At 31.3% G+C, this 14,685-nt stretch overlaps 2 protein-coding genes across 2 annotated transcripts; both read left to right on the plus strand.

Annotated features, from left to right (window-relative positions):
- Positions 1 to 404: 404 nt before the first annotated feature.
- On the plus strand, positions 405 to 2,352 carry LOC136086655 (synapse differentiation-inducing gene protein 1-like). The gene is made up of 4 exons (XM_065808859.1): positions 405 to 557; positions 1,309 to 1,382; positions 1,459 to 1,602; positions 2,021 to 2,352. Exons 1-4 carry the CDS (start codon positions 527 to 529, stop codon positions 2,171 to 2,173), a joined length of 402 nt encoding a protein of 133 aa, XP_065664931.1. The 5' UTR covers positions 405 to 526; the 3' UTR covers positions 2,174 to 2,352.
- Positions 2,353 to 9,177: 6,825 nt separating this feature from the next.
- LOC136086461 (histone-lysine N-methyltransferase SETMAR-like) lies at positions 9,178 to 10,206 on the plus strand. Its single transcript, XM_065808757.1, has one exon. The coding sequence runs from the start codon at positions 9,178 to 9,180 to the stop codon at positions 10,204 to 10,206; it is 1,029 nt and encodes a 342-aa protein (XP_065664829.1).
- Positions 10,207 to 14,685: the final 4,479 nt, after the last annotated feature.

Here is a 14,685-nt window from a genome sequence, read left to right on the forward strand (position 1 = left end):
ATAATAGTACTGTAAACAATAGCTTTTTTTAAATACTCCTTGAAAAGATAATTCATAAAAACTAAAAATACAACAGTTGTTTAATTTTGCTGCTGTTTCTTGCCGTTCCTTTATATTTTACTTTTATCGTTTAGCTTTTGCTCAATTTAAAAATTGTTTAAATAATTTAGAAAAATTTATTTTCTGTAAGCGAGTAAGTTAACATGCATAAAGTTTTGTATAAAAAGTTTTCTTTGCATTTAAAATAAAGAATGTCAAAAATTCTTTTTAAAAGAAAGTTAAATCAATTGCCTTAATCGAAGAAGTTAAAATCTTTAATGAATTGAACGTGCCGCCAGTTTACATAATAAATGCTGACAGACTGTTCGAAAGCGAAAGTTGATTAATTAATTAAAATATATGCATGCTTATAAAAATGCTGATGTTTTTGTTGAAAGACTTCAAACGAATAAAAAAAATTCAGAAAAAAGTTTAGATTATCAAATAAGAAAAAAGTTTGCATAAACTTTAAACCAGTAACATTTAAATGTTGAATTTAGATATGGATGAGAAAAGCGGTAAGAATATTTAGCTGATTAAAAATTAGTTGCATAAAATAATTGTTATTGGTAACCATTAATTATTCCAAACTTAATGAGATCACATAGATGTTTATAAGGAGAACCGCATTTGCGAATCTGCATGTATGCGAACTTCCAAAAGAGCGTCGGAAGTATTTGCAAACACTGGCGAGTGCTAATGCTTTAGTTTATTATTTTAATATCCTATTGCTTTAAAAAAAAATTAGAAAAAAAAGAGTACAGAGGTGAATGTTTAAAGAACACATAGTAAAACTGCAATTTCTTACTATTTACAAAAGAAATATTTTGCAAAAAAGGTTTTTTCTAACTTTTTTGAAAAGTCTTTATTTTAAACAACTTGAAAAGTCATACTATTGTATATCTTAAACATGGGCACTCAGAATAAAGGCAATTTAGGGGTTAATTATATCAAATCAAAGATGCTTTTTTCTAACTTTTTTGCAAAACAGTTAATTTATATTTTCATGAATAGTCTTATTATAGCATTTGTTAAAAATGGGCACCGAGACAAGTCGGGGGAGTTGTCATTTCAGGAATTTATTTGGTAAATTTTTCTTAAAAACGCCTATAATTAGTCAACATTTGATTCACTTTGTTATTTTATAAATTGCAAATAATATCTTTTTAGAACTGAAGTGTTAGTGGTGACATTAGTTTAGAAGTCTTGGTAATGCAGATCAGCGTTATAATTATAAATTCCTCGTAAAAACGAATTTTTTTTTTTTAGAAAAGCCTTTAATAAGTTTACAAAGTTGTATTCAAGAACAGCCAGCGCAAGATGAAGCGATTGGTTTTCCGCATGTAAGACTTTTGATTTAATTGACCAATTATGTTATTATTATTATATGTATTAGCTAACATGACTTCAATTTTTTAGGCTATTCCATTAAATCAACCATTTATCAACATACAACCTCAACCATATGTTCCAAATCCTTCAACATATAAATTTTTAGCTTGGTTTTCCTGTTTATGCTGTTTTTGGCCTCTAGGCATTCCTGCGGTATACTACTCACGCAAAGTAAGTGCTATAACATAATAGCAAAAATATTTTTTTTAAATCATTGATTATTATATATGTATAACTCGTTGTTATTCTTTGTTAAATTTCCACTTAAATTTCAAGTTATTCTAATGTTTATTTTTATTCAAACCATTCTGAACAATCATTTATCCCTGTCCAACTTTTAACAAATTTAAAGTTCATAATACAAATTCTCAGTAGAATTTGATAAAATTAAAGGAACCTTAGAACAATAGATTTGAAACACTTAAAAAAATGCTCAAACGCTCTAATTAAAATGTTAAGTGTAAATTTAAGAAAAGATTTTTATAGCTTTGATTTTTTGTAATTTAAAAACTTAAAGCCTAAATAAAACACCCGTTTTATGAAGTTTCAAATTTTATTTTTTTCTAATTATATTAACTTTATTTCAAAGACAAAGACTGCTATCAGCGAAAGAAGATTTAGAGATGCAACATTAGCTTCTGAAAGTGCAAGAACATTCGCTACAAAATCGATTATAACTGGTACAATTTTGACGTTGATTTTTATTCTAGTAAAATATTTATTTGGCGGTAAACTCATTTAATTCTAATCATCTGAAATGTATTGTTTACTAGAGAAAACTTGACGTTAAGTTAAACCAGTCATGTTCATTTTCTTGCTATCTTCATATTTTTTAATACGCAATACTTGTATATATTATAACTATGGTTTAAAAAATAGAATGAAAAAAAAGTAAAAAAAAAACGGTTAAAAAATAATAAACCAGAAGTTAGTTTTCACTGCGTTTGTAAAGGTTTATATAACTACTATCAATTTATGTTGTAAATAATTGTGTAATAATATGTTATTGACCTATCAAGGCTGGGAGGGCTTCTCATAACTCTTTTTCTTTATCTCCGAAACACGAACTTTGTCAAACAAAGCCTCTGCGCAGAGAAACAAGGTGAGCGCGGTACTACCAGAGACGTGTTGAACTCGAAATTTTTTGCTTCTAAAGTAAGCGCTCTACCACTACACCATTATCGCATTTTATATTTATCTAAAATTAAAGATTTAAGTTGCCGTGTAGTTTACCTTTAAAAATCCTTTAACAACTTGTATATATTATTTTGAATAGATCTCCCTTCTCCCATCACTTAGGTATTGATAACTATACCGGTTCTCCCATCTATCACTAAGGTATAGATAAATTTACCGGTGTTTATGCAAACTGACTGAGCAGAACAACTAGAATTGAGTTATAAACAAAAACTAAAAAATTATTCCAATTATGCATACACTTTATGGTCACACTCTCTCGTACTCATCTACACATATAGTTCATATAATGTAGTTTATGAAGTTCATAAACTTTCATTTAGTGTTGTTGCGACTATTACATAATTCGACTGTCGACGAAATTGACAAATACATTTTCTAAAATTGGCTAAAATCGACTAAAATATATTTTCTGCAGTCGAATAAAATCAACTAATGCGTTTTTAAAATCGACTAAGTGGACTAAAAGTCGATTTAGTCAAAAAATGGAAATAATTTATTATTTTGAAATAAATTGTCATAAAAATAATAAAGTAATTTAATTTTACTTTCTACTTTTTAACATCATATCATTTGAGTGTAAATGAAGAAAAAAAAAGAGAGAACAACCGCTCCGACAACTGGACACTTTATTCCCAGACCCCAATGATTTAGGGACTGTCTTAAATACTTGCTATATATCAAAGCCTTTTTTTAATTTATTTTTTTAATTTGTAGTTATTAGGGTGCTCACAGAATATGAATATGATTGCACACCATAATGTTATGTCTTTATTTAAGAAACTATATATAGCTTTAATTTTTTTTAACATAACCCTTTGAGCACGGGGTGGCTATACCGTCAGAGCACGTAGAGCCACGATCGTAGCTTTGAAAGTGTTCTTCAAAACTATGACTTTTTCTGCAAAAATACCGCTGGCCATAAATTTAAAAGGGTACCATTAAATAGAGCACATTTTTTTCTATCTTTTGGTATATAGTTTGTGTATATTTTGTACTAAAGATGAGTGACAGCGAAGAAAGTTTTACAGAAAAAGAAAGTTGTACAAGCGAAGAATATTTAAGTAGCAGTGATGATAGCTTATTTGATGAAGGCACAATTTTTTTATTGAAAAGTTGTATACAATATTATTTAATTTAAATATATCGCCATATCTAAGCATTTGAAGTTTTTATTTTTTATGTAGACTCCGGTTTTGATGATGATGCTGGTGTTGATGATGTTTTAGATTTGTGACTTCCTGTTGTAGGAGATGATAACTGTCCAAATGTTTTTCCTTTTACTGGTGAACCAGGACCCAAACATACTATTTCACCAGAGTCAAAGCCCATTGACTATGTTGACTTATTTTTCACAACAGAATTTTTAGAAAATATAGTGACTTATACAAACCAGTATGCTGATGCATGAATACAAAATAACCAACAGCATTTAAGATCCCATCCATTGTTGATAGGTCATGTATGGATAAAGCAAGGAAAAACAAATCTTTCAGAAATAAAGCCATTCCTTGGTGTTGTTATTAATATGGGTCTTATCAAAAAAGCTTGTATTAAACTATATTGAGATATTAGTCATCCTTGTGCTTCCACTCCCTGGTTTGTTGCTTACTTCAATCGTGACCGTTTTCAACTTTTGCTTAAGTTTGTTCACTTTACTGATTTTACTAAACCCTAACCCTAATCAAAAACAACTTAATAAAACTTATAAAGTTCAGTATTTAGTTGAACATTTTAACAAAAAATTTCTGTATTTTTATTTTCCTCAAAAATATGTTTCTATAGATGAGAGCATGATTGGTTACAAGGACACCACAAAGACACCACATTTCCGCCAATATATGCCAAACAAGCGTCATTCTCGGTTTGAAATAAAATTATGGTGTGTTTCAGAGAGCACCAATGGTTATTTGTCTCTGAAATTTACAAAAAAGGAAAAGATCCAGTTGAAGCAGCTGTTGCCCATGGAATGACTTACAACTTGGCTTTTTGTCATTTGCGTCAAACCAACCTCCTCCATCAAGGTTATCACTTAGGTATAGATAACTATTATACTTCTCCACAACTGCTATTAGATCTATATCTACATCAAACCACTGCAACAGGCACAGTGAGAGTAAATAGAAAAGGTATGCCAGAAATCTGCCTTAAAACAAAATTAAAAAATAAAGAAGTTTGCGAATATAGAAAAGATCCTTTATTATATGTTGCACACCAGGATGGTAAAAAAAAACCTCTATTACTGTCTATTGTTGCCAAAGCAGGTTTTACTGAATTGCGTAAAAAAAGAGGTAATTTAGTTATTTCGCCAAATGTCGTTGCCATTTATAATTGAACCATGGGAGGGGTAAATTTGTAAGATGCACAACTCTACGTGTACCTGTCAGAGCGTAAGACAATATGTGGATTACAAAAGTTGCCTTTTCTTAATTTGGCAGGGCTATTTAAAACAGCTACCTATTCTATAAGCTTAACACTAATAAACGTAAGCCATTGTCTAGAATAAATTTTATGATGACAATTGTGGAAAGTTTAGCTGGAGGGTATCAACCAGTAAAAGTAGTTACAAAAAGACAAACATCTTTAAAGATTGAAGTGCCAAGTATTACAACTGTACCATATAAACTTCCTCAACGCACAGAATTAACATTCCTTTATATGGTCATAACCTTGTCAAAATTTATTCAGGAAAAAAATAAAATATGTCAATGAGGGTTAGGGTTAGGGTTTGGGTTAGGGTCAGGGTTAGGGTTAGATTTAGGGTTTAGATTAGGGTCATGGTTAGGATTAGGGTTAAAGTTAGGGTTAGGGTTAGGTTAGATTTTGCAATTACACAATAAAGTGTAATCACTATAATGGAACACGTGTAGCCGTAGAAGCCTCAGAAAGTAGCAAAGATAGGATTATATAAGAGTTAGTATTAGTAAAGAATTAAATTGAAATTGGACAGATGTCCCGTACAGATTTAAAACTAAGTATATTTATATATATCTTGCCTATGAATATGTTACATGTTTACACCCGATCTGAGAGATAATAGAAGTTAGGTATTATAATTATCCAAAATGATCAGAAAAGGTCTGTTCACTCGATTTGTAAGCTGGACCTGCCAGCCTAAGGAAACAAGTACTAAAATATATGATAAGTAATAGATTTATGCAAAGTTCGACAGGTGTCTAGAGAGAAATTTATGGATTATAGATTACGGCGACAATAAAAAGTATTTTTTTATTGATTTATCAATTATATGGTGACTCTTTAATAAATTTCAACTATCGCATTTTTATATATTTATTATTAAAATGGTGACTTTTTAATAAACTTTACTATCATTTTTTTATATTATTTTAAAGTAATTGATTGCTTGTAGCTTATTTAAAGTTTAATTGCTTAAATTTATATATTATTTAAAGTCATTGTTTTAATTGTTTAAAGATATATTTTAAAAGAAGTTATACAACAAACTTAGATTATTTATTATTGAACTTAATATGGTTAAAACCAGTTTATCAAGTTAGCGCAGCTAAACCATCCCCAAAACGAATAACCCATTTACTTCGAATTATTTTTTCCCTTTTAGTAAACTCTTTTTCAAACTTTTCAAATTTTATAATTTTTCTATGAGCTGTGATTAAAAAAAAGCTTAAAACACAAATATATAACAAAAATATATACCTAAACTTTTATGTATGAAAAATATTTTGGATATCCAGAAAAACTTAAAGTTGCAAAATATATCCAGAATTACGGAAAATATTCGGAAAAAGATAATCCCTGTTTTTGTAAACTTGTTCCACAAAAAGCTTATCGTTAAGTACCAAGGAATTGCACAATATAAAGAGAGGAGTTAAAACTAAAGTTTTTATTTAAAAAGAAAACTGTGTACTGTATTTGTATACAATTTAGTTTTTCAATAAAAAAGTAAGACTTACATAAAAATAGTGAACTTAACGTACTTTTACTTAGTTGTAAATTAAAGCGCTCTTATACAGGAAAAGCTTCAGCTGCTTCATCAGGAAGAGCTTTTAAATATTGAGACTGTGAATTTTCTCCTGGCGTCTTTTGCTTCTAGCGTAGAAGTTGTTTTAGTTTCTGTTTGTAATAGTTTATGAAAATGGTTAAAAGGTTTTAATTGAAGTTGGGAGCAAATACATATAAATCAATAATTTATATGTATTTGCCCTCCCACCCTCCCAAAGTCACTTTAATAGATCAACTTAGTATTTTGTTTTTAGCAATGATTTTGAAGTTATTTATAATTTTCAAGTAAAAGATTTTCCTTTATTATTTTTTTTTAATCATCATCAATTTCTACATCTGTATTAAGATGACACATCAGATGATGCCAATATCGTTGTCATCATCTGATGTGTCATCATCATTTTTGTCAGTGCTTGTATTAAAATCTACTTCTTCTAGTACTAAAAGGTCTGTAACTTCTTTTGGAAGAATATAAGTTTTATTTATAGATCTTGTACTTAAAGATACTGTAATTGTAATTGGATCTGATGAGATCATTGCACGTGTAAATACATCAAATAAATTTTCTTCTCTTGAGCACTTGCGAGCATGTTGTAGTTGATCTTTTTTAGTGATTTTGTTGAGAGACTATTGCTTCTTCGCCCAAAGCTCCTACGGGAACAGGAGAATTTAAAATAATTTCTCCTCCATGTGCCAATATTTTATGAACTGTTGCAGGAATTTTGAACCAGCTTCCATATGTTTTTAAGAAAATTGAATGTTTTCTTGCAATAGTTACTGAAATTTTTAGGATGAACAGTATGGTTACTATTAATGGTTATTAAAATAGTACGAAACCTTAATATGAGTTTCTCGCTCATTCCCAGGATTTCACTTAAATTGTTATAATTTTTAAAGACTCTTATGCAAACCATTCCTGCACTACTGTTACTAGGTCCTTCTGGTCTTGGCTTTTCTATTCTCATTCCCAAATGCCTTAAAATTAAAAGGTGCACACTTTTTTTTGCTGCAGCATACGTTTGTTTATATCCCTTGGTTACGCACCAAACTTTAAATTCAACACAATAGGCTCCACAAATAGGACAGCATTGCATAGATCTGTTATACGCCATGACTTTGTCATCTGTCATACTCAAGATAAATGAAATATCCACAAAAACAAATTTGCCATTTGGCAAATTAACTCTAATAGGATTCAAAAGTGATATTTCTTTTTCTATATCTATATTTCTATATTCGATTTTTCTATATTCGATTTTAAGGACAGCCCAATTATTTTCTTTCGCAAACTCTATGTAGATAAGTCGACAGATTCATATACTTTGAGGTGTAAGATGTATAATGTAAGCTGCAATGGCGTTGTTTTATTAAATCTAAATCACTATCATCAACGCAATCCATTATCTGATGAAATTTAGCGTTTCCAGTAGTTCTATCTAGTCATCATGAACTCAATAATATTATATTTCACAACTTTTATTGTTCTCTTCCAAATGCTTCAAACTAGTTGCTCGATTCAAATCAACTAATCTTTTGGCTGTATTCTTCATGACAACCTTTAATTCTATTTTGATAAACTTTTTTGTAGTAGTTATCAAATCTTTTGGTGGACAGCATATATCTTTCATTTTTTTAATAGTCCTATAGTTTTGAAATCTAGCAGGTGCTGTCATGTGTGTATCGTTATATGAACTTTTTGTGTGATTACCGTCGATAAAACATCTTAACGCTTTATCATCTGACAATATATCATTGTTATTTAATCTGTGTAAAAATCTGTGAGTTGCTTCAGTTTGACGTTCCATAACATTTTTTAGAAGCTTAACCATGATATACTTTTAATTAGTATATGCTGTTCTTTTTGCTGCAAGTAAAACCCCTTCAATTAAATCTGCTTCAGGGTCAACCACGTCATCAGCTATCCGCCGTTCTCTTCTGTTGCTTAATTCAGAAAACTCTTTGATGAACGTCCCGCTTTTTTTAATTCGATAAATTGTAACATTTTTTGATTGGAAAAGCTAGAATGTCTTACCATTTGTTATACTGGTTTTTAAATCTAGCTTTAAATTTATGTACTTTTTCCCACTTTTCTTTATATCTGATATAAAAAACTCTCAAAAAATTTGAAAGTTTTAAAGTATTACATTCATGAAAACTTACTACTGAAGAAATATACTCAAAAGCCTTTTGAAAATTTTTTGTAACGCTATTAGAGCGACTAAAGAGATTGATGATTTGCCTCCTGAATAAATTTGAATATATTTCATTGCATCTAGTGGTATTTGCTTCGAATTACATTTTTTAAAGCATTTTTTTACCACAGAAATGTGTAGTTTTCTTTCATTAACAACAACAAAGAATTAAGCGGTTTTATCTGTACTATTAGGTAACCAAAAAAGTTCGTGCAGTTTTTGGTAATTGAATTGTTTTTAGCATTTTTTACAACACCCACATCGCACAAGGCAAGTAGCTTTGTGGCGTAATAGAACGCGTGTGTCACGCGCAGTTGCTGCATATATAGTGTAGGCTTGTAACGAGCTTACAGGAAAGGTTTTGTGTAAAGAAAGGATGGCAACCCAACCAACGATTATTCAATCTTGCTTACTTTACGAGTTCAAACATGGAAGGAATGCAACACAAGCGGCCAAAAACATCTGCACAGCATTTGGAGAAGGTACAGTAAGTGAACGCACAGCACAGAAGTGGTTTCAGCGATTCTCTTCGGGAGATGAGTCCATCGAAGACCTGCCGCGTTCTGGACGCCCATTGTTGGTTGATGAGGATGAACTGAAGGACGCTGTCGAGTTTGACTCCAGCCAAACTTGCCAAGAACTTGCAGTGAGGTTTGCTGTGAGTGTTGAAACCATCCGCCTGCATCTGCATGCAATTGGGAAAGCGTGGAAGCTGAGTCGGTGGGTTCCGCACAAATTGTCGATCGACAACAAGAAGCAACGGCTTACGATCTGCACATCACTCTTATCACGCCACAATGTTGAGCCTTTTCTTGATCTTTTATTGACATGCGACGAAAAATGGATTGTGTACAACAATACCAAGCGTTGCTACCATTGGTTGTCCCCCGATGACCCCATCCCAAAGACACCCAAGCCCAATCTCCACGAGCGGAAGGTTTTGCTCTGCATTTGGTGGACTACAGCTGGTGTGGTGCATTACGAGCTGCTCCCAACAGGTCAAACCATTACTGGACTGGTCTACTCAGCACAGCTGCAACGAGTTCACGACCTGTTGCTTGTAAAGCAGCCTGCACTGGTGCACAGGAGAGGAGTTCTGCTTCTCCACGACAACGCGAGACCGCACACCGCTCGCGTGACTCAGGACAAGCTCCAAAGCCTTGGTTGGGAGAGTTTGCCTCATCCACCATACTCGCCAGACCTCTCCCCTACTGATTTCCATTTTTTCCTTTCCCTGGGAAATCATTTAAAAGGACAGCAGTTCCGAGACCAGGACGCGGTTGAAATGGAGTTGAAAGCTTTTATAGACTCAAAGGACCGAGAATTTTTTAGAAGTGGAACAAATAAGCTTGTTTTACGTTGGGAAAAGGTTTTAGATGCTAATGGTGACTATTTTGATGAATAAATGTACTTATTTTTGTCGTTTTGTGTGTTTTTATTATATACGTAAAAACCGCACGAACTTATTTGGTTACCTGATAAATCAAAATCTTATTTTTACAAAAGTTTACTAAAATTGATATTGGATAAACGGCCCACAAATGATCCTCAAAAGTTGTAATTTAATAACCACTTAATTAAAATAAATTAGGAGTTATTATAATCACAAACCACATAGTCGTAATTTAATCTTCTATCGCTTTCCACAATAGAATTAGAGAAAATTATGTAGTTATAATGATGCATTCAGTAATAAACAAATGTATTAAACGAGAACGCATTGTAAAAAATTGCAATGATTAAAGCATGGGTAAAAAATACACTTAAAAGGATTACCCCCTAGCCCGATTAAGAGGGCAATGAGTTATTAAAATATTTTAGTTTATTATCTTATACTAAATTCAAGTTCATCAATAGATTTCAAATTTCTTAAAATTATCTTCTTTTGTTCTTATGTTATCACAATTTTGGATGACACTCATTGAAGATGCAGAAAAGAAACATTTTAAAACCATTTAGTGACCTTGCGTCACTAAAAAACAATTAATTCAAAAAATGGCAAAAATGTGCGACTACATTTTTCAATAAATTTTTCTTGAGCAAATTTAGCATCAACAAACGCTGAGACCACCTTGTAAAGAATAGTAAATCAGTTTTCCTGATCCGCTAAAGTTAAAGTGCCCTAATATTTTGCTATACTTTTTTCATATTATGGCCCTACTTTCACGACTGCATTCAATATATATATTTTTAACTTGAATCTCTAACTTAAATCTCTTAACTCTAAAACTAGCTTCAATGGCCTTTCAATTAACGTATATTAGGGTTATGACCAACCCCATGCTCCTAAAGAGCACAAAAAGAAATATTATTTGCATATCTTTTGAAAAAAAGTACACACCAGCATTAAAAAATTGATTTTGACATTAGTACTACTACCTATTCAAATGTATTTAGAATGTCACAGTCATGTAATACAATAAATTTTCAATCCAACAATGACTCAGACCGTTAAACTTGCTCTTGCTCTTGCTTGTTTCATAAATAGAACAGAAGGTGCAGTTTGTCTTTTTGCATGACGAATACATTTCCTTCATTACTTTGATTGCGCGCTCTGCGCATTGATTACTTCTGGGAATCTGTAGTATGGATGGCTCTCGCTTGCAATCATTTTTCAAAGAGCTTAAAGCTTTTTTTGTATGGATTCAGTACTTCAGGCAAGTTATAAAAGTTGCTTTCGTTGAACAGTTGGTCTGTAAATCAATGGTCTGCCCAGCCATAAGATATAAGTCAACATACTCTCTGCAGAACTGTCCTAGTCGAAGAAATTAAAATGAAGACCAGGATCGCTAATATAGCTTTGGAATTCCACTTTGCATTGCTAATGTTCGTTAATTTTTGAAACCTGATCAATGGAAAATGTACCTTTTTATCAAAAAATCGGAATTTTTGAGTGAGATGAAATAAAAATTTCATATCATCTCACCAGCCTGACGTTTCGAGAATCACTTCTATTCCGTTTCAAACTGTCTTTTCAGTTGTTCATACTTCTTCAACAGTTGAGATACAAATGGATATTCGATGTTCGGCGATTGTGCTTTACTTCCAAGTTTTTGTTCCATCACCAAACGGAGGATTATATTAATACATGGCGTTAACAACTAATAAACTGAGGTTTTTTGATGCGTTTCCCTGTGAACATTCGTTGCAATATTACAACAACACCATTATTTTTTCCAGTGTTAACGCTGGTGGCATCTGCAACAATCATCTGCATTGAATTCCATAGGTAAAATTCATTAAAAACTTCAGAAATTTCTAGAGCACTAGTTTTTTCCTGCCATCTACCAAGCCCAGGGCTTCCAATTTGATTTCTCTTCCTTCATTTTTAAGGACGACCCACTTGATAATCGATTCCGTTGATGTGCTTCAAAGTGTAAGGACCAATTTTCCGTATGCAACTTTTAAATCATTTCATTTTTTCAGCTTGTCTCTTTGATTTTTAAATTGCAAATAGCTGATTGACATGGAGTTGGGATGTAAATGCCTTCACGAGCCAATTGCTTGCATACTTTAGCAACTTTATTGATACTCATGTGTAGGTCACCAAGTTGACTGCATTTTCGCTTTTATGATATTTTCTGCTTGGTATAGTAGTAGTTTCATCTTCTTCTGCTTCTTTGTTTTTATATTCACTGTCGTCAGCGTCAGTCAAAATCACTAAAACCAGGAGATGTAAAATGATAAGTTGAATGAGCTGTTAAAAAGTTTTTGTCTTTTAGAGGGATGGATTGTTTCTTTACTGGACGCTTGGCCTGTAGAGTATCCCACTTGGAGATGGTACAATCGCTTGTCCTCGGAAGATAACCATGTTTCATTCACTTTAGTAATATCAAAAATTTCATCAAGGGGTTCGTAGCTTCCCTCCTTCGATATTCGGTTTAAGGAAATGGTAGCGTCCAATAAATTGCTTTTGTAGAGGCATTCTGTACTTTTCTTCCATTGAATATTCTTCCAAAATGACCATTCATCTTTTATGAGAGTCTTCAAATTTTACCAGATTATTGGTCCAGACATCCTTGTTCTTTTGAATGCTACTATCGCTACATTTTTATGTCGCCATGTGTTGCTTCTGGAATAACTATAAAATTAAATAAGCAGCTATATATGCACAGTCTAAATTGTTCTAGAATATTTCAAATTGTTCGAGAATATTCTAAATTGTTTTAAAATATTCTAAATTGTTATATATATATATATATATATATATATATATATATATATATATATATATATATATATATATATATATTGTTATAAATTGTTATATATTAGAATACTCTAAATTATTTTAGAATATTCTTAAATATTCCAGAATGTTCTAAAGTCGACTAAAATATTTTGAAATTTTTTAAAATGTTCTAAAGTTTTAAACACTTTTAATATATACAAGTTTTGAATGATTTTCAGCAAAGCCACAATAATTAGTAGCAGCAGTAACAAGATTAAATAAATGACGATTCGTGATTTTAATTGCAATTTGACCTTTTTTTACAACCTAAAGGAATTGAACGTGTTTTCAATGTTTCCTAACAAAAGTTCATCGAGCTATGACGCAGAAATTTTTTTTTTATAATAAAGTCAAAAAGTCATAGTCCTAATGTATAACGGGTGATGCGGAAGTTATCGGGCAAATCCTAATTTCATTATTTGAGCATAATAATTAGTTTTTGTGGTTTTATGCGTAGGCATAAACGTTCTATAAAATATAAACTTTATTATTTGAAACACAATTATTTAAAATGAGGTTAAATACAGCTGAACGAGAATCTTTTCGAAAGCGACTAAAAATGTTTTTTGTAAATAAACCTAATATATATAAAAAAAAAATCGTAAATCATTTTGAAAAGAAAGGATTTGCTCGAAGTACAATATGTGATAACCTAAAAAGACTTGAAACTGTTCAATCATTTTCTGATAGAAAGAACCCTGGTCGTCCGACATCCTGGACTAGAGTAAAGAAAGCCGAATTAACAAGACTTGTCAACAATAGAAAAGGGGTCAGTCAGAGAAAAATAGGTATTAAATTCGGCGTAAATCAAGTGACAATTGGTCGTCAGTTAAAAAAAATGAATATTAAATTTAGAAAACGTGAAAAGACTCCAAAATACACTATAGAACAACAAATAAAGGCAAAATAAGAAGCAGAAAACTAGTTAACCAACTCTATAACACAAAATCGCTTCTAGTCATCGATGACGAAAAATACTTTTGTTTTGCAGGGGACAAAATGCCTGGAAATTCTGGATACTGCACAAACAACAAAAAGACATGCCCAGAAAGTGTTCATTTTATATGAAAAGAGAAATTTTTAAAAAAATTATTAATGTGGATAGCCATATCTGACCGTGGTATGTCCGAGCCATTGTTTCGCACTTCCAAGGCTGTAGCGATCAATTCATCTATCTATATTAATGAATGTTTAGAAAAACGACTTCTTCCATTTATTTACAAGTATCATGGAGACTTTAACTATTTATTTTGGCCAGATTTAGCAAGTTCTCATTACTCTAAAGATTCTCTAAATTGGATGGACCAATATGTCTATTACGTTGATAAAGAATCCAATCCCCCAAATTTGCCTCAAGCACGACCAATTGAAAATTTTTGGGGACATTTGGCACAGAAGGTTTACAAGATAAATTGGCAAGCTTCAACAGAGCAAGTTTTGATTGATCGCATTAAACTAAAACTACAAGAAATTGATTTAAACTTTTTGCAGTCGCATATGAAAGGCGTCAGAGCAAAATTGAGATCAATTGCAGATGGTGGTGTTTTTTCATATAAAAAATAATATATTTTTATTAAAAGATAAATGCTTTATTTTAAAAAAATATAATAGTTTATTTTCTTATTTATAAATAAGTTATTGACGTTTTTATTT

The sequence above is a fragment of the Hydra vulgaris genome, chromosome 10 (assembly GCF_038396675.1).
Source record: "Hydra vulgaris chromosome 10, alternate assembly HydraT2T_AEP".
Taxonomy (NCBI): domain Eukaryota; kingdom Metazoa; phylum Cnidaria; class Hydrozoa; order Anthoathecata; family Hydridae; genus Hydra; species Hydra vulgaris.